At 39.8% G+C, this 24,065-nt stretch overlaps 1 protein-coding gene across 3 annotated transcripts in view; it reads left to right on the top strand.

Moving 5' to 3' along the window:
• LARGE1 (LARGE xylosyl- and glucuronyltransferase 1) overlaps positions 1-24,065 on the top strand; it is a 204,134-nt gene that overhangs the window by 165,423 nt on the left and 14,646 nt on the right. For 2 of the 3 annotated variants that reach the window (XM_074167389.1, XM_074167373.1), the window contains exons 9-11: positions 2,696-2,851; positions 14,610-14,773; positions 19,271-19,549. In XM_074167389.1, coding sequence (XP_074023490.1) covers positions 2,696-2,851; positions 14,610-14,773; positions 19,271-19,549 — 599 coding nt within the window. The remainder of the gene's footprint in view (positions 1-2,695; positions 2,852-14,609; positions 14,774-19,270; positions 19,550-24,065) is intronic. The other variant, XM_074167382.1, reaches the window with a different exon arrangement.

The following is a 24,065-nucleotide window of genomic DNA, read 5'->3' as shown; positions in this document are numbered from 1 at the left end:
TAATTTTCCTACCTCAGGTCATACAGATGGTTGCATAGTTCCTTGATGTTCTTTAGCTACATTGGTGGGTGCTGTCTTTCTTGATTAAAAAATCAGCTTTTCTGGACAGTCATCAGCTCCATTCAGCTTTCTCCAGTTCACTCCAGGCTCCCCTGACATCTGTACATATGCAGCATCCTGACACGTTTCAAATCTGATCAGATCTGAGCCACCAGCTAGGCCTTTGACACTTACCAGCTTTTACACACACAACAGATTTTGAAGCACGGGCAGCAAAGACCCTCTACGCTGACAGCTGCAGTTGCCTGGCTTTGACATCGTCCCCCACACAACTGGGTAGAGGCATCACCACCAGTACTTGGCTGTGATGTGACATGGTATATGCTGATGGGAATTCCTGTAGCACCAGGCAGCCTGTCCCGTAACAGTTACTGAGTTTGTCATCATTAGCCTTCTCTGTGCTCCAGGGTCCCCAGGGTGATTGGTCAGAGTCTCACTAGGGGGATAGGATGCTCGTGAAGATAACCAAAAGGAAACTCACATGAAGCATAGGACTAGTAGGGAGAACACAGAGAAGATTTTTCTTAAGAAGTATTTTTTGGTCCTATTTGCCAGCTTCTCAGCTTTCTTTGATCCACTCTTAAGTAAGTGCAAGTTACCAGTAGACAGTTTCCATTCTGTGCCTGCTGGTAAAAATGCATACTAGTACCCTGTAAAACCATTAAGCAGCCCTTTAGGTTCCTTCAACCCTATGCTTCTGTTACATGTGCCTGTTTCTCTAAGATAGGATTCAATCCTTGAGATTTTTTTGCATTCATTTAATGCCTTTTGCTGCAGTTAAATGCAATGGATGAAATATGTCATGTTCTTTTCAGAGAAAGGAGACTTTGAAAATCTATTTTGCAGTGGAGGAAATCTGTCATCTTAAGTTTATGTCCTTACCTTCCTAAAGCTCCTTTTGTTTCTGTGGTGTTCGGTATTTTCAGCACACATTGCAGCAACACGTTATTGCACAGTTAAGCTACACTTCCAAGCATGTGAACAAATGTAAAACCAACAAAGAATGTAGCATTACATGGGCAAAACATCTACACAAAGTATTTTTGTCCAAATAACTTCTTAGATTTATGTAGTGCATAGATACATCATGATCTTGATTTAAACTGTTCCTATAACTGGAAAATGTGATTTGCTAATTTCTGAAATGATCTTTTTTTCCCTACAGTTGCTTTTCTGCAACTGCGTGTATGGTTTTCTGACATCCTAGTAGCCTCAGCAGTGAAATCCTAGGGAGGGATAAAGCTTTCCCTGTTGGGAGATATTTTCACTGGTGGTTGGGTATGTAGAAGAGACTGCCATAGCTTTTATGGCAGTATAAATACTCAGTGGAGAGACTATGTTTTTCTGAAGTTAGTACAGGAAGAATTCAGGCTACGTCCTGCTCTTTCCCCCTCCAGTCCACTCATTCAGTACCAGTTAGCATGATTTCAGAGGGCTCCCTGTTCCTGTGGCGCTGTGTTGCTGACACCAAGGGAACTGCGTTCATCTGCTCCGGGCTGCTTCTGTTCTACGTGCTGCGCTTCAGCTCTGTGCGTTCCCTCCCACGAATGCAACGTTCAGAGCAAAGCTTACCCTGCGACCGGCTCGGCAGCTGGCATTGTAGCTCTGTGACTGTGTGTGAGTGACACGGTGCCTTCACGCAATTAAGTTAATGGATTCAGAGAACCTCCAGAACTCCCAGCTTGGAAATACTCCCAAGGGAGACTTTTTTTTTTTTTAAATCTCTTTTAGAAGCCACAGGAATAAAACTGAATACAAGACATTTGGTGGGTTTTTTCCTTATGCCTAAAATATAGCCTCTATAAAATGAAATCATTCCTGCAAGCCATTTTTTGGCTCCCTCTTAGTTTTTCCTTAGGGCCCCATTCTTGTTCACACTGGCAGCAGTGCAAAGTTGCCTTGATGTAAATGAGAATCAGGCCCTTTATATCAGCATTAGAGTTAAATCTAGGCCAGTGTGAGAGTCATCTCCCATTAGCAGAGGCTAAATACCTGCTAGAAATTGGAATTCAAAGGGTAAAGCATTGTACCTCATCACTGTGTTGTGTAACGCAACTGAGATCAGTCTTGTTTAAATGAAGTGATGGTGAAAAGGAAGTCAGATTACATTCAGTCCTTTTTGAAGGGTGTAAATGGATATAGGAATTAATTTCAAGCTTTTTCTTTTCAATACTTAACTCCAGAGGAATCTATCTGGCCTGAAACAGTGAATCAATTTCATTAGCTGAAACAGTCATGTGGAAATCTGAGATTAATTTTTAATACCTATATCCCTGTTTCTCTCGTCCTGCCACTTTCTTCAACAGAGTCCATAACCTATGAGGTCTGGGATTAGAGTTGTGGCAGCATTTATGAGGTGCTGCATCACAAACTAGAGCAGCGCACCAGCTCAAATGTGCAGGTTATCCTGTGGAGGAGTTTCAAAGCACATCACCTGTAGAGTATGCAGTTACTTATGAAAGACACGGTGAAGTCTTCATGATAAAAAGACAGAAGGAAGTCTGTGCAGTTTTGGGGTTGGGGGTTTTTTTGTTGTTTTTAAGAGAGCAGTGAACTGAACACAGATAAAAACAGCAAATAAAGCAAATCTGTATTCTAACAGCAGGATGTGTTTTCTCTTTTTTTCCCCTCCAAGGTGATTCACTGGAACTCACCAAAGAAGCTGCGAGTGAAAAACAAGCACGTGGAGTTTTTCCGCAACCTCTACCTGACGTTCCTGGAATATGATGGGAATTTGCTGAGACGGGAACTCTTTGGCTGCCCCAGTGAGGCAGACGTTAACAGTGAAAATGTAAGTGGGGTGTCTAGGGCTTGAGGATTTAAAGGATGTTTCATACAAGGCACAGGCTATGAGAAGACATGGATAGTTGGTGGTGTGGGCAGTGCGGTGCAGAGGGACTCAGGAGAATTGAGGTCAGCGCTCAGATTCCAAGAGTGACGCTGTGCAAATCACTTAATCTCTCTGTGCCTCAGTTCCTTGCCTATAAAACTGTCACATTAATCCTGCCTTTCCCCTGGTTTTTGTTGCTTTTTTTGGTTTGCCTTGCCTTTTAAAAGTCCCCAATAAATGTGAGATCACAAAGTGATAATGAGGATTTTGGCTTTTGATTCCAGTAGGCAATTTTGCAAATCTCACCCCTAGTACTAAAACTTTCCAGGGGAAGGGCTTGTTTTGTGCTATGTGTTTGTTCAGCATAGAGTGATGTGAATTTTGGCTAGTAGATACTAATGTACAAATAGTGAAGAAGGTATGAAAATATCAAGGCTGTTGGATTTAGGTCTATGAGTTTTTGACCTGCTGCAAACTGTTGAATGAGTTAATATTTCAAGGTGCACATTGCCTGTGACATTGTGCAGGTTTTTTCTGTACTGCATCTACCCAAACACAGCAGCATTTATGTGTATCTACATAAAATTTGCAATCAGAACCTTTTAGATGAAGCAAATCCTTTGAAAATGGTTGAAATAAGGATGTTTACATACAAATGGTCTTATGTGTGTGTGTGTGCCTTAGTACATATATTTCCAATGTAAAAAACTGTTAACTGAAACATTTATACACAGATGTATAAGAACTCCTTGTGTATAATATGGTCTCTGTAGATTTCTAGACCAAGTATCAATTTTGGCTACGTCATCTGAAAGGGTATAAAAAGGAACTTGTGACATTTTATGTTATCTTCAAGAAAAAAAAAATTAAAATACACAACATTCTCTCTCTAAAAATCAATAAAGCAAAGCCAGTATCATGTACACATTAGCAGTTAGGAGGTAATTGGCAATCAATAGCATCATTGAGGCTTGGAGTGTTTCCATTTAGTCTGCAGATAAAATGACCACAGGAGATGCCATTCCCAGGTTTTTAACTATAGCACTCAGAGATTGGGTAGATATATTTTAGCCCAAGGCATGGCTTCCCAGATACTTACTTGACCATCTCACTGTCTTCTGAAAGGAGTGGGGAACAATGAGAAACTGGAGATAAACATTAACTGGGAGAGACTGAAGCAGGAACGAGAGAGAGAAAAAAAGCGAGTGCACAGTGAGAGCAAAAGCACATGGAGAAAGAAAATCCTCTGCAAGAGTGAGAGACTTTTAGACAATCAAGTGAACTGAATGTGATAAAAGACATCATGTGATGAAAGAGTCTGGCAGTCAGAGACATCAAGATACAATAGATGGAGTAGAGGATAGGATAGGATAGGATAGGATAGGATAGGATAGGATAGGATAGGATAGGATAGGATAGGAAGAGAAAAGGGGAGTGAAACATTAAAAAAAAAAAAGGTAACAGAACAAAACACACCTTCATCAGACTTTAAGAATGCAAGTTAAAATTATACTGAATTCACAATATGGTGTGTAGGTTCGAAGAGCATGAATGCAGTCACAGACTTGTAGCTATATTTTCCAGAGCTCTATAAATCCTTAATAAACAGATTTATTGCAGATGACAAGTTGCTGGGGAGCAGCACACAGTGAATGCAAGTTCTTGCTGCCGAAAATGGCAGTCCTGAAAGTTTTAAATGGCTCATTTTACTGAACTTGTATCTAGTTGACAGACACTGGAAATGACTAACTGTTCAAGCCTGTTTCTTATTCAAGACAAGTAGAACGCAATATGGTATATGGTATGGCTTGTGTCTGAAAAAGAAATGTAACTCATTCTTCCATTTATAAATAAAAAAATTAAAAAAGAGATACTGGAAAAGAATGAGCTAGACATACAAAAATACATGAGTCCTAATTTGCCAAAAGACACTAAAAAGTTAACAGCCTTCTATCAGAACAATCAGATATAGAAGAAAATCTGACTTTGGATAGCTTAAGACTAGTCACTTAGGAGAAGACATTCTTTTTTATTAGTTACCCTTGATGTAAGCTCCACTCTAAACTTGACTATATCCTTTTTATTGTAGAATACAAACAGCAAGTTTCAGCTTTGAAGTTATGAGACCCTAAGAATAGGATTATCATGAAAACCACTCTTTCTCTCCCTCTCTGTCTGCTGTAGTACATACAGTGTCACAGGTGTCCTATTAAAATACAGTACATTCCCATGATCTATTGCAGGATAATCTTCAGAAGCGGAGCGTCTTGTAAGGTGAGCAGGGAGCCACTGTTTGTCATTCCTCCCAGTACAAGAACTAAGGGACATGAAGTGGAAATAGCAAGTAGCAGGTTCAAAACAAAGATAGACATTTCACCCACGATGTAATGAAGCTTTGAGCAGGAGGTAATGTTGCTAAAAATATACATATGCTCAAAAAGTGACTCTTCATGGAAAGAAAATCAATCAGGAGCTGTTAGGCTTTGGTGCAGAAAGTCCTTGAACCGCAAGTTCAGGACTAGATGAGCATTCTGAGAAAGCATTGCTGTACGCTCACCCTGCTTTTACACTCTTCTCTAGGCAGCCAGCTCACAACTGGAGACAGGATGCTAGACAGACCTTGAGGCTGACAAGATGCAGCCGTACATTTCCATTAGGATTCCTAAGCATGTATGTTACATAAAAGGCTATAATTTCTCTAAAGTCAAGAATGTATAGTGTAGGAATTCCTGTTTGATTTATCTTAATAGCTATTATTTTTCCTTTTTTCTCTGAATTGAGACTAGCAGCCCCGAAACACAATTGGGCTTTATTAGGCTAGGTATTGTAAAAGGTGCTTCTCTTCAGCTGCCTGTGCTTCTCTGCACTGTGGACCAGGGGGCCACAGTGTTATAAAATGTTAGAATAGCTCTGCTGGTTTTATAATCAGAGAGAATTACTTAAGGAGTGAATGCACTGAGCCCTGTTGTGGAAGAAGCAGTGGCTTAGTGTGAGTCTGTCACTCGCAGGCTGGCTGTATCAGAATCTACCCATAAGGTCTTGTTCCAATATGCCAGCCATTTACAGTTTAATACAGTACAGTTTAATATTTGTAATGGTGTTTTATTTAGAATGCAATCTGTAATTAAGGAATCTCATTTGTAATGCAAATATCTGTAAAATGTGAGAAGGAAGTGTGGCAGTGGGTGCTCTTGGGCTGGTTCTGTTACTCTAAGGGCCCTTTACAGTTCTCATCAGTACTGAGATGGCCTTAAAATGAATGTAAATAGTGTTTCTTCCCTTTTTAAGGACTCTTTACAGTGCCAGATAGTTTAAAAGGTCATCAGACCTTACATTGATCTCTCTCACTCTTCCTCTGTATATGTGTGCGCATGCATGTATGCTTAAATATATATGTCTATATGCATGTGGAAGGATTAGTACTTTTCTTTTTTTAATATTTGCTAAGGAAATATAATACCACAGAGTGACTTTTAAAAGGTCTAAAGGGAGTCTTTGGATCTTATACTGCATAGTCTGAACATGAGCCAGCAGTGTGCCCAGGTGGCCAAAAAGGCCAACAGCATCCTGGCCTGTATCAAGAACAGTGTAGTGAGTAGGACCCGAGAGGTGATCGTCCCCCTGTACTCGGCACTGGTGAGACCCCACCTCGAGTACTGCGTCCAGTTTTGGGCCCCCTACCACAGGAAAGACATTGAGGTGCTGGAGCAGGTCCAGAGAAGGGCAACGAAGCTGGTGAGGGGTCTGGAGCACAAGTCTTACGAAGAGAGGCTGAGGGAGCTGGGGCTGTTCAGCCTGGGGAAGAGGAGGCTGAGGGGAGACCTTATTGCTCTCTACAAGTACCTGAAAGGAGGCTGTAGAGAGGCGGGGGTCGGTCTCTTCTCCCAAGTTACAGATGATAGGACAAGAGGCAATGGCCTCAAGTTACGCCAGGGGAAGTTCAGGTTAGATATTAGGAAATATTTCTTTACTGAAAGGGTTGTCAGGCATTGGAATGGGCTGCCCAGGGAGGTGGTTGAGGCACCATCCCTGGAGGTATTCAAGAGAGGAGTTGACATAGTGCTTGGGAATATGGATTAGTGTTGGGTGGTGTGGTGGTGTGTGTGTGGGTTGCGTGTGTGGTGGTTTTGTTTTTGTTTTTTTGTGTTGTGTGGTTTTTTGTTTTGTTTTGTTTTTTTTTTTTTCATTGGTTGGACTAGATGATCTTAAAAGGTCCCTTCCAACCTCTGTGACTCTGTGATTCTGTGATAGTCCTGATCTAGTCAATTGTTGATCTTCAGCTGCACCAAACAGCACGGTTATTAGGTTCCAAAACATTACAAATGGGAATAAGCAGAAAAGATAGGGCTCTGAAAGTGAAATATTGGAGGCAAAGAGTTACAGACTGAGGTAGATTTTCTGTTTATGTAAAAATGCTTCTATGTATGTCTGTGTGTACATACATGTTTCATCCTTCCCTTGAATTATTCAAGCTGAAAGACCCTGTGTGTTGCAAGGATGGGCTGCAGACAGGGCTTTGCCACATGCTCCTTGCCATGGAGCAGTACTGTAAGTCCCCTTCATTCAATATGTACTAAAATGAGATTACACAGAGCAGACTCTTCTCTGCGAATTGGTATTACGGTCACCCCTTTGCCTTTTGTGCAGATTCTGGATGTGAAATTCAAAATATGAACCGAATCCTCCTGTAAATGCAATCATTCATTCAAGTGGCCTTTGGAGCACATCCTCAGTCACTCCGTCATACTTACTCCATGCTATTTCCCCCTTCTCACTCGTTCTTTCTTGTTTTGATGCCACGTAGAAGATTTTAGGGAAACACACAAAGGTGAAGCTCACAATAATCTCTAATTTGAATGTTTCCTATTGGCTTTTAATGCTTATATCCAGTGTTTCGTTCTAAAGGACCTACTGTAAAGCCTAAAATATTTCAACAGGATATTCTGTGTACTGGTCTATCTCTGTAGTTATGCTGTGAGATAGATTTTGTAAGGCTGATTTGAGCACACAGGCACACACTCAACCTTTCAGCATTCTCATAAAACTTCTTTCCTGCAGACAGCTTCTCACCAGCTACTTCTGCCAAAGCATTAAATCTGAAGGTTGAACGGGGTGTCCCCTGTTAGTGAAGCCTGTGTCCTGATCCAAAGCCCAGAACAAGATCAGTGGGAAGTTTATCACTGATTTCACAGTTTGAGAAAAGGACAGTAGATTCCCATTAGAGAAGACTTTCAGAAAATGTAGGAAAAAATTATCTGCAGATTTTTATTTTCAGATTTTCAAATCAATGATACAAAGAAACAGTGTAAAAAATTCAATTTCTCCCTGAAAACACTTGCTTAGGTGTATAGTTACTTACGAAGCGTGTTTTTGCTTATTTACTTTTTTGTGCAAAACCAGTGATTCTTAATATTAGTAAATGATTGTGCATGCCATCTTGTAATACTCACCAGAAGAGTAGGAGATTCTAACAATGTATCACATAGTATAAACTTTACTAACAAATTTAGCAATTTTTGAATGTCTAAAAATAGCATGCAAAGGGAGCTTCCAGGGTGCTGAACTTGCAGTCAGACTAATGCTTTGAGTACCCTTTTCTCCTGCAGAATTTCAGAACACGGCATCGTTTGTAGCACTGGGATTTAAAGTTACTATTTTGTCATGAGATAGTCTTTCTCTACTAATAACAGATGGTATATGGCAGTTTTGAGGTGAAATCCTGACTTCCCCAGCTGTGTTTCTGTTATTATAACTGTTATTGTTATTAAATGCTGAGCTGGTAGCCCATCCTGTTAGTTGCCTGAAAGTTGCCATTATACCGCTTTCAACTGCTTATAATATTGCTTGAGGGGGGATCATGTGGACTGGGATTTTTTCTGTCATGCTGATATGCCTCTTTTTTCCTTTCTCTCATTTTTTAAAGTGAAACATGGTGAAAAGCTTGGGGGGGGTTGCCCCACACCACAAGTTCTGATGACCTCTTCATGGAAATACTCCATACCTCAGAAAAGGAACTAACTAGTGGGCCAGGAATGTGTCTTTTGCCTGGTGAAAACTTAGGCAAATTATAATGCTGAAAAATCATGGTTTTCACATTGTCAGTAGTATTCTCTTTGACTTTAAGGAGGCTCGGATCTCTGGACACTCTTTCTTAGGAGTATGCATGGAGTATGTTTAGAGCAGGAAGAGGAGAGGACTGATGGGTGCCTGTAGGTATAGGGAGTTGGCAGACTATTTGAATAGGGACCATGGGACTAGAAACAGGGCTGGGACTGGCTTAGACCATGGAAATAGCCACACAAGAAGGAACAGGGCTAGGAACAATTTGGGGAAACCAGAGCAAGGAGACCAGCCTGTCAAGGCACTGTGCTACAAGGGAGGTCTGGGAACAGTTCACTAAGAAGGTTTGGCAGGGGTCTGGGGAAAGGAGATGCAGAGGACTACCAAGATCTGACATCTGCAGCTGAGATCAAGGGAAGTTGTACTTCAAATATACAGAACATGTTATGCATGCCTAAAAATTGGGTTCTTAAGTACGTTGATTATTTGCAGTCAAGATAAGCCATTACTTCCATTTAGCAAGAGTATTAGCTATTTTTTACAAGCTGCAGCAAAATTCCTCTTGCTAGGTAGGCTTGCTCAGACACTATCCTCTTTGTCCTTAGCACAGCTTTGTTTCACAGAAGACTCAATTTGACCCATAGCAAACGTATAAAATTTTATGGCGTGGGAGGAATAAAGGTTTAATTGACGTGGGATTAGTCTGGCTTTTATTACTAATTATTGGAGAAGCCAGAAGTACTTTATGTAGGTCATCCCAAACAAGACTCAGTGAATGCTTTTTCCTCCCTACATCATCATCTGCTTTGTTTATGCCATGCTAAAGGCAACAGTTAATTCAGACACTTTGAAAGTGCTAAATGTTGCAATCCAAATTGCCTACTGGTGGGAACTGGGACAGCTACGCAGGAGGAAACAAAACTGCTGCAGTTTATAACCAGATTATAGTTTCATCCTGGGATGGTGTTGGTTTTCATCTCAGTGGCTAAGCTGAGTTGATTGTGCGCTATGAATCTTAACTGTGCACACTTGGGAGAAGGAAAGATGATCTGAAAGTTAAATGTTTCCATTTAAGCTGCTCAGTTCCTGTTGTGTTAGCATGATAGTGAGTGAGTGACTTAAGGCTAGTGTCATCTCAACTCACCTTAAGCACCTGATGAGAGACAAATGCCTACATTAAGGCTTTCATCCCTTTCCCCAAGATCTAAATAGCCTCTAGACACAAAGCACTGTTTGTTGTTGTTTTTTAAATATTGCTAATCCCTAAGAAAATACTTCTGATCCTGGATTTTGGATTGATCTCATCTGAGATGAAATCCTGTAGATTTTTGATGGGAAGTAAATTGTTTTTGTGATAGAGCAGTCAAAAAAAACCCAAAGCCAATCACAAATTTGCTTATGCTAGGAACAGTCTTAGGAAGGGAGATTTATGAGCAGACTAACCAGTTTGCTGCTGAAAGGTACATGTTGTGTGCCGTGTGTCATATGGATCTGCTATATATCACATGGATAGAAAACACCACCTCATCTCATACAAATGTATTAGTCAGACAAGTAGACCTGGTAAATCATGATGATTTATGGTAGAGTTGAATGTCTTCTGGCCTGCCTGTGCCACTTTGGCCAGCCTAGCTTCAAAGATTGCTTTTCCTGAGATGAAGTCTGATCACCTGCCACAGCTGGTTGCCCAGAGGAGTAACTTGGCATATACATATTTTTTTTTTGTATTTTTCTCTGTTTTGGTATTATGCATGTCATGGCTGCCATTTTTATTTCTGAAACAAGTAACATCATGATGCTAATGAAAGCACTTCTTGTCTCCCAGTACAGTATTTCCTAAGAGAACATTACCATAGACAGTCTGAAAAGAATACATTTTTCAGCTGTGAGAGTGTTTCCTAGAGGTGACATTTCCCACATGCTCAGTGGCAAGTAGCCTTAGCATTGAAAATCATGTAGAAACAGTGAATCTTATGCTAAGCAGGTACTCACTTACAAGAATACATACTGTCACTCTAAGGTTGAGAAGTCTTTGCTATGTTAGGCGTATTGTTATAAGTATAATGGAGGGGTCCATAATGGGGTTGACATCTTTTTATCAAATCCAGCTGATATTAAGGTCCTCATTTGATGGTGCACTGTGTTTAAGGAAGCATCTGTTTGCATAGGTATGTCAGCATTGTCATTATAAACCCATCTTTTCAAGAAGACATAATGTGGGAGCAAATTTTAAATGATTCTATAAGTTCTTTATCTGTAAATAATGGATCCACGCAATATGCATGATGTAGGTTTGGAGAAATTTTATGTGATCAGGTAACCGAAAAATAATATGAGGTAACTCCGATAAATTTAAGGATATATATGTGTCTGTCTTAGTCAAGTCCCTGTCTTTTGAATGTTGTGTATCTTTAACCTTCTTTCAAATATGTATGTAAAAATGGCACGACTGTGTGCAATGTACATTTATGGATTGCATGTGTCTCTTCATAGTAAAGAGGAAGCAGCCTTTACATGTATATATGATACTGGGGCATGGGTATCTGAATGTATATATGAATCGGGGGAACAAAGAAAGTGAGAGAGTGAAAAGGGCTCTTAAACGGCATAAAGCTGTGAATCACCCACCTTATCAGGTACTGATAATTTGTCCATGTCATACCCTTAGCTTCAGTGAGGTAGCTTGTGAGCCTGTGGGTTTTGCTGGACCGAATCCAGAGTGCCTAGTGTGTCCAGCATTGCTTCCCGTAGGAGAGGGGTTTTCATATGGATAATCACGTGCTATTGCTTTCCAGTGCCTGTTGCCTCGCTGTTGCAGGATAGGCCCATCCTGAATGCAGACTGCTTGCCACGTACCCAGGGACAATACTACAGGCCAAATCTCAGCCTGTCCTGTGCTGGTTGTCCTACCTGAAGGAGCACACTTTTAAGTAATCTGTGCTTGCCCAGCCTGCAGAGCATGGCTCCTAAGGCTGCCTAGTTGTTCAGGCTATGAGCAGGCAAGGATTGCACAAGTATTCCTGCAAAGTGCTGACGGAGCTGTGTGTCTGGTCCTGTCAAGTGATGCCCACATATTAGCCAGGGCTCTCAAACAGCCTGTGCTTGGGCTTCCCTCTGGCAGCCTGCCTGCACTCGAGTGGAGGGTGCTAAGGGCAGAGGCTGGGGGACAGTCAGAGCACACCAGGCCCATGGTCCTTCTGGGACTGTTGTCTCCAAGGGATATGGACACAGCCTTCACATCTCTTCTCTTGGGTCCCAGCACCACGTACAGTACTGAGCATGAGTTGTGGGAACTGCCAGGTAGAACGTCGCAGACTATCAGCATAGCTTCAGACTCAGAAGAAGTCTGACAGGACAGAGACAAAATCCTGACCCTAAAAAATGCAGCAGAAAGAGCCAGGTTGCCCTTTCCCTGTAGCAGAAGGAATCTTCTGCTGTCTGCTGCTCTCCTTCACCTCTGTCACCAACTTTGTGACTTGGTGAGTTTCACCATCAAAATAGCGGGGCCTCTAAGAAGCTGTGTCTTCTCCTCTTCCCTCACCCAGGCGCAAAGCCATAATTTAGCCCAAAACATTATTATGTAATTCATAATTAAGTATTTATATCATCCTAGCTTGCAACTCAAATGTAATCTGATAATCATTTGGTAACTGCCTGATAAATAGCTGCTGTCCAATTATAAACCTCTAGCCTGGTCATTTGTACATACAGCAGGATAGTAAGGTATCCCTGAAATGTGCATTGCTATTGTTTTAACCATTCAAATTTCAATCATCTGCTTGATAATTCTTTTAAGGGCATACAAATATCTCTTTCCAAGGAAGAAACAGAAAGATACAATATTCTTTCTAGTCATTGTAAGTATTGGGTTTAATTCAAATATTGTTTGAATGTGATTTGGAAAATAATGTACAGGCTCAGCTGAATGATGATTTTTAAAGCAGAATGAATGAAACTCCAAGAATACCTAAAATAACTCCTAATTTCTATTCCACCAGAAGAGATCTTGATTTCAATAGAAGTTTTGCCTGAGTAAAGATTTGTCAAGATTCGGACTCTCATCTTTCTAAAAGCAGTCTCTCTTGAGGGACGTTTTAAAATCTGTGCAGAACAATAGCACAGAAGAATGAGAGCCTGATCCAAAATTCATTGAAATCAAAGGAGGTATTTCCATTATTCAAAAGAAGATTATAGAGTAATGTACAGGAAAATATCAGGAATTATTCCATCAGCCTTCACAGGAAAACATTCAGCTGTAAGCATTATTGTTGATGGCAACCATTATGCTTATAGTTCCAAGAACAACAGCTCTTCTTCTTAACACAGTATTAGAACAAGAAACACGTACTTTTTTTTTTTTTTTTCTTAGAGATGATGTTGTAAACTATTACTTTAAATCATTCTGAACAGGACAAAAAGAAGAGATTTTTAAATCTAAATGAATGTCTGTAATTCAATAATCTGTTGCATGAAACTCTGCATTGTGATTTTTATCAAAACCTGCAATATTCCTAGAAAGTGAATATTTTCCTGATTTACTGATAACTATGCAGTTGTATTCTTCTTATAGAATGCTTTTAAGAAATAAAATATAAACTTTATTAATAACCTACATTTTAGAGCAACACAAATGGAACTATATTTGGCATGTTAAGACCATATATAGTTTCATATTCATTACATTTTGTAGTACATTTTACAGTACGTATGACTGATTTTTACTGTTAAATGAATGCATTTTAAATAATCTAGCCAGATGTTTGGCTTTAAAATAATATAGTTCAGGGATGGAATTCGTCAGCTGCATAGACATTTGGTCAGTTTTTCTCTTCCTCCTTTCCCCAGAGCTAAACTTTTATTCTCTTAAAGCTACATGTCTAAGTGACTTGGGATTGGATTTCTTTGAGATGCCCATTTTGACTTTGACGGGGTTTGGTTTCCAAGGGAGGCAAAAAAAATACCTGTTCTCTGCTAATCTGCCATCCTTTGGATTTCTCAAACGAGGTATCCAGAAGCACAAATCCCATTAAAAGTGTAGGCTTAGTTCTGGCACCTCTGCAGTTGAAAGACTATTTTCTTTGCAAAGTTGAACTGGTTCAGATTAATAAGTCTCAAGAGATGGAGTAATGATCGGTTAAAGATGTTACTTTTCCAGCCGTCTGTCCATGCTGCTCGCAGCAGTTACTATTCTCCAGTAGAAGCAGCAGAATGGGAATTGCTCAGCCCAGCCTACAAGCTTAATCTGCTGCGAGTCTTGTCTACTGGAGCTGTATGTTTATGAGTAGTTTGAAACACTGCTGCTAATAAGGAGTGACATTATGCAGCATGTTGGAGCGTTAGCTCTGAAACTTGGCAATTATTAAACTTGTGATTTTCACTGTTTTGTTGCTAATCTGGATGCTGAAATATGTAATACAGAAAATATATACAATATATAGGCCATAATACAACAGTGTGTCTGCCTTATCAATTTTCTTACAAGTGCTTTCTTCTAACCTCTTGTCCAGTGACCTGCATGAGTGAGGCTTGGGAAAATCCTGCTACTCTGTATGTTCCACTCCCCATTGCATCATGCTGCAAGTTCCCAACCTCCTCATTCTCCCTGATTTGCTAAAATAATTATAAAGGACTTTTGTCTATGTCCACTCTCTCTTCACAGCTCCAGAAACAGCTGTCTGAGCTGGATGAGGATGACTTATGCTATGAATTTCGTCGAGAACGTTTCACTGTCCATCGCACTCATTTGTATTTTCTACATTACGAATATGAGCCTGCTTCAGACAATACCGATGTAACACTGGTGGCTCAGCTTTCAATGGACAGGTAGGGGAAATCTCTTGTTCATCTGGAAGCATGAGACAATGAATATTTTCTTACAGAGAAATCCAACTGTGTAATGCTTTTGGGAGAGGAAAACCTCACTTTCCTAGAAACTTGGATGTCAGTGACACTGTAAGACCTTTCTTGAATTAGGAGTAGCCCATGTAGATAACACACATGCATCCAGACTTCGGCTCTGCAGCGCACACATGAGTGTGGGTAGATTTAATGAGAGGCTGAATACTGGAACTGCAGGAGATACTACTTGTCAAGATTGTCAGGCATTATTGGTTCATGGAATTTTGCAGAAACTTAGAAAAAACAGGAGATGTTTTTAATAGACTTAGGCAATCAGTTGCAGCTGACCAAGTTTTTACACACAGTATTTCCTCATTAGATAGTGCTAGTTTTGCTTTCATTAGCATTTTCCTTGCAGAAAATTTCAATTAGTGATTTTTCTTATAGTAAAAATCAAAACTAAACATTTTAGTTTCAAATTGGGAAGTTGAAAGTACAACCTTTTTTTTTTTTAATATGCTGGTGTGAAATAAAAAATCTTTTGAGAGGAGTAATTGAATTTTTATATAAATGTTCATTTTCAGCATAACATTTCTAGTTAACTCTTTTCAACTTTCAGTTCTGGTGTGAAGTGGAATTTAACTAGTATTTCATTTGGGGAAAAAAAATCTGTTTCATGATGAGTTCCACCTGCATCTTTCTGATTCCCACTATTGCAATTAGTTATCACTTTTCAGAAGCTCTAAGAATGTATTCCAGATCAGCCACCTTTGTGAAATTTTGAATTGTCAGTCTCCTTTTTCCTCCTACTTCTCAGTTCAAATCTAGTCCAAACTTTGCAGTTACTACTATCAGAGTGGGTTACAAAACAGGTCAGAACTCCTTGAATATTAGCCAGAAATTGATATTTCATTTAGCGGAGTACCTACAGAATACATCATGACCCATGAGTACCACCACTGCTACACCAATGGAAGGTCAGCAGTATTCCAGGAGGTTCAGAGGAATTTAGATCAACAAAACATTTACAGCCTGTTTTAAAAATCAACACGAACGATTGAGGGCTATTCTGTTTCACCAGCACTTCAGCACTGCATCCTGCACATTGTGTTATGATTTGCTATTCACATCAGTGTCTGTTCTATTGATTTTTTAATTGAGGAAACATTTCTTAAGTGTTCACAAACCTTTGGGTAAAAAACTAAAGAAATAAATTAAGCCAGACCCTGAGCGAGTGCCACAGTAAATTAGTAAAACTGGTGTGCGCACATGGTATATTTTCCCCCCAGAATTTAATTCAAAAGAATGAGCTGGGGCTCAGTGCTGATTCACTGGCGCTGATGCAGAGTCTGAGCATCTGTTTCCCTTTCTGGATCCTCACTGGGGCACATGTTTTTATTGATAGACAGAACCACACGTTTTTATTCAGGAAGAACATCCCCCCTGATACTGTGCAGGAAAAATCTTCCCTACTTCATTGGTGTGTTGCTATAAATTATTGATTTGAGTTGGAAATACTTTCTTTCAGCTAAAATCAATAAATAATATCATACCAAAGAACTATTTAGCTGCTTTGTTTTCTTTCACATCTTTCAGTTACTGCCTTTTTTTTTTTTTGTATCTTGTTTAAACCGCTTCTATTAAACTCCTCCAGCGTAGCTGTAGACATTTAAGAATAGTGTCTCAAATGTAAGATGACATGTACACAAACAATGTGCTATACACTACATTCCTGCATCATTCTTTCAAATGATCATCCAAGATGAGGAAAGGCAAAAAAGGAACTCCCAGTGTCTCCAATTATAGTCCTGCTGGAGATGAGACTGACATGACTATCACAACAGGCTTATGTTTGCCTGTGCTATAGGCTTGGGGAATGGAAGAGAGGGATGCAGTTTAGGAGCTAACGTTAGTGTTTTTAGATAGAAGCTTTGAGATAGACTTTGTTTAGTGTTGTTTGTTATTGGTTAATTGTCACCTTTTATACTGATGTGACGTTTTCTTGGATAATGGTTTGGTTACATCACTGTGGTTTTTCATACACGTTTTGGCTAGGCAGCCTTTTTAAAGGCATTGTATGTACCTGGCGTTCAAAAATCAGAATGGGAGCTACAAAAATGTGAGATCAAGGATGTGGACAACGAAAGGCAGGATAAGCACTACACTGATTGAAGTCTGGGTGAGAATGAGTTGTAAATTGGTTGAGTATTCTTAAGAAGAAAAGTGAAAACAAATAATCTCACGAAACTATTGAATTCCAGCACAATTCTATTGACTGAAACAGACCTTCAAAAAAATTTACCAACTAAATGATGGCCGCATTATTATGCAGTACAGAAGTATGTTTATTTTCTCTAGAGTCTTTAAGAGAATGCATTCCTCAAGACTGCTAACAAAACCAAAATAACTAAAAAATAATGTTTTGCTTAGAAACTCATAATTCTAAGTTTTATGGTCAAAGGAGACTATTGTAACAACCTACCAAGAGCAGATTATGGAGCATCACCTAGCAGTCCCTGTATCAAACTCGTGGAAGTGGAGCCTGTCAATGAGAACGACACAGCAAAATGGAGTATTCTAAAGGGCTCTAAGCTATTCAGCTGGAAATTTATACCAGCAAAACCCAGTTCCAACTTAACTATCGTGAAAAGCTTTGCAGGCATTATTAGGTGTGCTGTTTAAATAAGTTATGTATACTGTTTGTCCACTGCTTGGAGTCCTTGAAAGGCATTTTGCTGCATTTCTGGCTGGGCAAGTGTTCCATTTTTAAAAGGCTGCCCTAAATCTGAGTGCTGATGAATTGGAGTCTCCTGATTAATGGGTTTGTACTAAAAAGGAAAAGGAAAAAGAAAAAAAAAAAAGAAAAGTATTTTTCTCTATTTATTATTTGTAAAATGAAAAGCCTAAAGCCTTCACATACTTTTAGATATTTTTTATCGATTTGTGTTTCTAATTCAGCTGTATGTTTCAGGCTGATAATAACCTTTGTTTCAATAATAGATAAAAAGAAAATAATGTACCAGGTGTAGATGAGTAAAGGTAATACCTCATACCTAAGAAAAAATGATTATATCGTCTTGGATGTCATCACGATCATTCAGAAATGCAGGGAAAGGCTATTAATGTTAAATCAGAACATGTGTTTGCTGGCATGAGTATATCATTCCTTTCTGCTGCAAAGCTTAAGGAGATAGTAGGAGGGGGAAATTATTTTCTCTGATGGTGATGCAGAAAACTTTTTGTATGTTCTGCATAAATATTAATAGGAAAAATCTAGTAATGTGGATTTGGAAGGGAGAGAAGATAATCATGTTGCATAGTCTACTCTTCTTAATTTTTAATAGACTATCTGGCTAGGCTGCATAGGTTCCTTTCCCTTTGCATTAACTCAAGAGGCTTTGTAATCAGTCCTTGCTGTATTTTTGGGTGGCATATCTTAATTTCTAATGTATAATTTACCCAAAGTGCTTAATCGATTTTGACCAGGCTGGGTTTGATTTATGTTTGTGTATGAGATCTTTTGTTGTCATTTTCCTCAATAGCATTGTAACTGCTAGAAGTTTTTAAAAATATGTATCGATAAAGCCTTTTTTTAAAAATTATTTAATGAAATTTGAGATACTGCTAAAACACATACAAATTAGTACTTTAAATGATGGTTTTGTCTGAAATGTTCTTTTGATATTCCACAGCAATGCCATGTCTCTCCCTCCTTCTCTCATTATTCTCTACACATAGTAAATCCCATTTCTATCAGTGTGTCATCCTTTTCCCCTTTCCGTGACAGTGAGTTTTCTTCTAGTCAATGCACATGTTCATATAAGTCAGTATTCCGTTGACCTGTCACTTTTAACAGCTTTTAAGATCTGACTGACTGCCTTGCAAAAATTTGGGGAAGGTTCTCCTAAAAAGGAGGTAAAATAATCTGTTGATCTGTACACCTTTCTCCTCCACAAGCTTGTTGAAGAACACGGTAATATGTTAGTGTGTGAAAACAGCTTGACCTGATGTGTGAACTGGGCACTAGACACTGTTTAAGGTTACAAGACATCTATCCTGTAAGTAGATTCACATGGACAGATCCCTGCAACTGCTCAGAGCTCCCATCAGATGAAGTCGCATCGTCCATGTGGGTTTTCCTGCAGCATCAATACTTTAGGCAGAAATTATGGTGTTGATTTCACCTAGCTTCAGGTATCTGAGTTGTGGATGTGTGCATCTGAGCTACGGCCATTTTAGGGTCCCTTGTATTCAGTAGAGATAAGGAGGTGTATCTAGGGTGCAGTCCATCTGTCCAGAAGGAGACATCAACTTAGATGATATTAATTGTGCTGTAGAAATATTTATTGCTTTCCACAGCATATAAAGTGACCCTGGTCTTTCTGACTTAGAGAGACATAGCTGCATTTGATCAGATGAACCCAGGCAGAGAGTTTGAGACAGAGAAACAGCCTTTTCTTATTCTCACCCTTCCTCTTTCAGGCTCCAGATGCTTGAAGCCATCTGCAAACATTGGGAAGGTCCAATCAGCCTGGCACTCTATCTTTCTGATGCAGAAGCCCAGCAATTTCTGCGCTACGCCCAGGGCTCAGAAGTACTTATGAGCCGCCACAATGTCGGCTACCATATCGTGTACAAGGAGGGCCAGTTCTACCCTGTGAATCTGCTAAGGAATGTGGCCATGAAGCATATCAGCACACCATACATGTTTCTGTCCGACATTGACTTCTTGCCCATGTATGGACTCTACGAGTACCTCAGGTAAATGGACAGTGGAGGGATTGCCACTGTCACCCATGTTTTCAGCCCCTCCACACCCCACGCTTCTCACATATTCCCAAAACAATCCAGTTTGAGCAGATCTGAAGAGGCAGTTTATAGATGTTTAAAGTGTGACAATGCCCAGGAAGGCACAAGAATCTTTAGGGTTAGAGGAAGGGGCTGTAACTGAAAGTAAACCAATACAGTTATGAAAGAAAAAACTCAGGTCTAAATGTGAGCCTTGTTAGCCATCAGATTAATTCCCTCAGAGCAGCAATCAATTTGAAAAGTGAACTGGACTAAGTATTATTAAATGTGCAAGAGCATCCTGTATTAGCAGAGATGTGAATGGGCAATTTCCCTAAACGTCCCTGGTTCTTAATGTCAGTGGCAGAAAAAACATACAAAGCATTACTGAACTTATTGTCCCTGTGACACACTCTTAATCCGGCTCCGTATCTTGAAAAGAGGGTGATAGTCTAAACAGTTCAAAAATACGACTGCAACACCAGCACCTGTCAAGGCAAAATAATTAGTATAAGGAAACCGGGAAGAGTAATCTCAGTGTGTGTTGTATCATAATGAATGTGAGCAGGTTGGGCTGAGCAAACTACAGACCTCTGGTCCATTAACTGAGCTTTTTTTAATAAAGACCTTTTTCCCCTGCAGAGGCTGGTCATCTGAGGCCAAAACATAGAGCAAGGAGGACACCCTGTGGCCAGACAGGAGGAATTCAATTCCTTAGCCCTGACCAGTTTTGCTGTTCATCTCTGTTCTAATGTGCCAAAAGCTGATCAAAGTGTCTGCTTCTAGGTGATCCCTTTCAGTCTATAGGCCCGGAGTTTGGGAGTGTAAAGGGAAATATATCTCCTGGTGTCATAAACTTATGGAGGAATTCCTTTCCTTCAGGTTTAACAACTTGGTAACCATCTTCTCACTTCTTCCTCATGGAGAATTAATTGCCTTTTACAATTTCTGCATCCACGTATGGGGCCAAATTCACTATGGCTTTTAAGACACTGGATTTCAATAATATCATTGAGGTTTTATTGCTCTGTGTCAACTTGTTTCCTACTTATTTTAGGGATATTTCTTTTTGACTTGTGCTATGAGGACTCCAAAATACTTCTGTCCCTAGCTGTCTCAAGATACACATAGGGACAGTTGATGTTAGCTTTTCTTTTCTTTGATGTTAGTGTTGCATACCGTTACATTTCTTCAGATCGATGCTGGACACAGTAAGGATAGCAGCTGTTGATGCTGGCATGTAGTATTTAGAAAAAGCAACTTGTTCTTCCATGCTGCTTCACAGTGCTCTTATGGGAGCCAAGCACTGAAAGGAAGAAGAAAGGAAAGCAGACAGAATGATGTACCACAATATACTTCAGATATAACAACCACAGAATTAGTTCTTGTATGGTGATAATGTATTATGGGACTAAATGCACAGAGATGCCACCCATTGCCTGGGAATATCAAAATTGCTAATCTGCTACTACCAGCTCTTTAAAAAGGGATTGGAATTTTTTTTGCCTGTAGACTAGAGGCTTTTGTTGCTTTTTCAATAATGATTTTTCTGAGCAAAATAGCAGGGAGGTGCAGTAAGATTATTTTAAATACGGATACGCTGTATCTTTCTGCATTGAATGTTCCCAGCGCCTCTGCCAGTAGCTGATTAGTGCTATCTATCTGAATGGCAGCGATTGTTTGTTAGAGAGATGTACAAACATTTTCATCTTCCTTTCCTCAGGTAGAACAACCATAAGCAGATAGAAATAGTGTGATGTTTCAGGCATTGCTTTGTACAGGATGAGCCAGACAAGTCCCTCTCACTGGGAGTTTGCTGATTTACATATATTGTATATTGTGTCTCTACAGACAATATATGCTCAGAAAGAAAGGAGTTTTGAAAAATATTTTCAACATATTTTGATAGTGTTGTGTATGAAAGGTTATAGTCAGTTTTGAACGAGAAGCTGATGGCTACCTCTCCCTCTAGGTATCTGATGCTAACACTTAGATTTCTGCTAATTGAGCTTTTTCACAGCTGCTAAGTAAGACCATTTCAATGCTTTTAATCCCCATCAAACCCCCTTTTTGTCCTACCTTACTCTTCTGTTAAGTACAAAAGGAAAAAAATGTATCATTTAAAGATTTCCTGTTTACGAAACAAATACATTTTCATGGTCTGTGCTGAGTCTTTTGTCACGTTCCCTCATTAGTTACTGAGGTCATCTTACCATTGCCCCAGAAGTAAAGGCTCTTTCTTGTCGCTACAAGTAAGGTGTGTGGATCACCCTAGAGGTTCTTCTAAAATAAAATAACTAGACAGGCTATCTACAGTTCTCACAGCTAACATTAAAGTTATTTCTGACACATTTGTGTAAAATGTGCCCTTTACTTCCAGTGGCACATTTAGCATGAACGGGGAACTGGCATCCAAGCTCTGTCTGCAGGTTTTATAGCTGTCCCCTGCAACATGAGTTGTGAAGTATTCCTGATTGTTCTTCAGCTTCTCAGCAAGCGATGCACTTCATGTTGTGCCTATTGTTTTTTATTTGTTTGATGCTTTTGTAGGCTATGCATTCATTGCTTTTGCAGAGAGGAGGAACATACAAATGAATTTAACAGTGGACTGACAACTTTCCAGTTCTTACTACAAACTCTGTGACTGCTGTATTTGTTGACCTCGAACCAACCACTCACCTAGTCCTGATGGTGGAAGCTAATTTGAATTAATGGACTCTTGGCTTTGGTTGTTTGGTTTTTTCCCCCCTGAATGTAGTACTTTAGGATTAGGTTGTTAACCTTTCTGTGTCTGAGCTTCTCCATCCTCCAGAGATGGGAATGATAGTACTAATGACCCCATGAGGATAAGAATTCTGTGTTAATTTTTAGAAAGGACTATGGAGATGAAAAGATTGATGTCAACATGCTGGAGTTCATTCAACCTATAAGGAGCTCTTGTGATTTAAAATTCAGTTCTTCCATGCTTTGTGAAAAATAGGGTTGATTAGTAGATTTTAGAAATTTAACCCAACCTTCACTGTGTCAAAATGATATACATCAGGTCTGAACACAAAGATGCCTGGGAAACGGTTTCCTGGACAACACTAGCAAAGAGAAAGCTCTTCTTAAAATCATATATCCTTATTTTGGGGTTTGGGGAAAAAGGACAGATAAAGGAAAATGGATACTGAGCCGATATTACTGAATCCAAAAAACAGCCCTCATAAGGATAGTGCAGGAATTAAACAGTTTAGCCAGTGCTAGTTTGCAAAATAATGAAATGTATTCCCTACATTATATTCCACGTCTTGCAATACCAATAGTGAAAATTTTCCTGTTCTGAGTATCACAGAACTAGTCAACCAGCAAATCGCATCTCCAGGAAAAACAGGAAAAAAAGTCACCCCACAGAAAAGGAGAAGTAGATTTGCTTCTAATGGGATGAGATTAGATTTTCAGCTGGTTGTCCAAGGAACAGACCGCCAGCCAAGTTATCAGAAGAAAATGGAAGGTGTTTGTTTCTCTACCAAATCCTCCCTGCCCTTATCACAATTTCTATAGCCTCTGTTGTCCTTTGTAAGTCAGGTTCAACACCTGGATGTCAGCACTGATTCCTTCTTCCCCTTACATTAGTCCTTTGTGTCGTCTAGTCCACATCAAAGGCAGGCTATTCTACTCAGAGGTCAGTGCTGTTGGACTTACTGACTGAGCATGTCTCAACTCCCAGCTCAGTTTTGGTGAACTCCTCCACTTCAGCCTCACCAACATGCACCTCAGATGCTCACATATCTCTTGAAAATATTTCTGCAGAGATTATCCCACTATTCTATTTCACTCTTGAAGTACCTCCAGCAGTTCTCTGTGTTTGACTGTATCCACTACAAGCATCTTGTTTACAAACCTCTGCTTCTCTTAACTTACCTAACTTTTTATGTTGAACTTTGACAGTGCACGTGATTTCAGCCTTGTCCGTCAGTTTGTTCCCTCTGCCTTTTGGTTTTCTTCCTGAAGGTACTGTCATCTGTTCTTTCCAACAGTTCTGCCATTGTCATCTATATTAAATTTGCAGGTGACACGAGCAGGGAGTGTGCAGAAAGGATTACTGACATCCACATCATTTTTATGCTTGTATCCTGTACCTTACAAAATGAGTCATGTTCAAAACTAATTTCAACCCATCTTGTTCTGTCTGAGAGTCTCTGCTGTTACCCTTGCTTGATACCTATACCTACTTCAGCTTTGTTCAGCTTCAGACTGTGAACTTTGGTGCACAGGATTGTCTCCCACTCTTTGACAGTGCCAAGCACAAGGCCTTGATTTTTGCCTGAGACTTTTGATCTCTCCATCAAACAAAGAGATAGTAAAAGCCATAAATAGAACCTGCTGTTTCCTTGCAGAGCCCAAAAGGGTGAGCATCACTGTTAACCTGCTCCTTCCTAGAACTGAATTCCCAAAGCTGTACCACTCAGGGCTGATAGATTGCAGAGTCCAGAAAGCCTGAGATGTT

The sequence above is a fragment of the Numenius arquata genome, chromosome 2 (genome assembly GCF_964106895.1).
Source record: "Numenius arquata chromosome 2, bNumArq3.hap1.1, whole genome shotgun sequence".
NCBI lineage: Eukaryota > Metazoa > Chordata > Aves > Charadriiformes > Scolopacidae > Numenius > Numenius arquata.
Note: the sequence above shows the minus strand (reverse complement) of the source record. Positions and strands in the feature narration are given on the sequence as shown.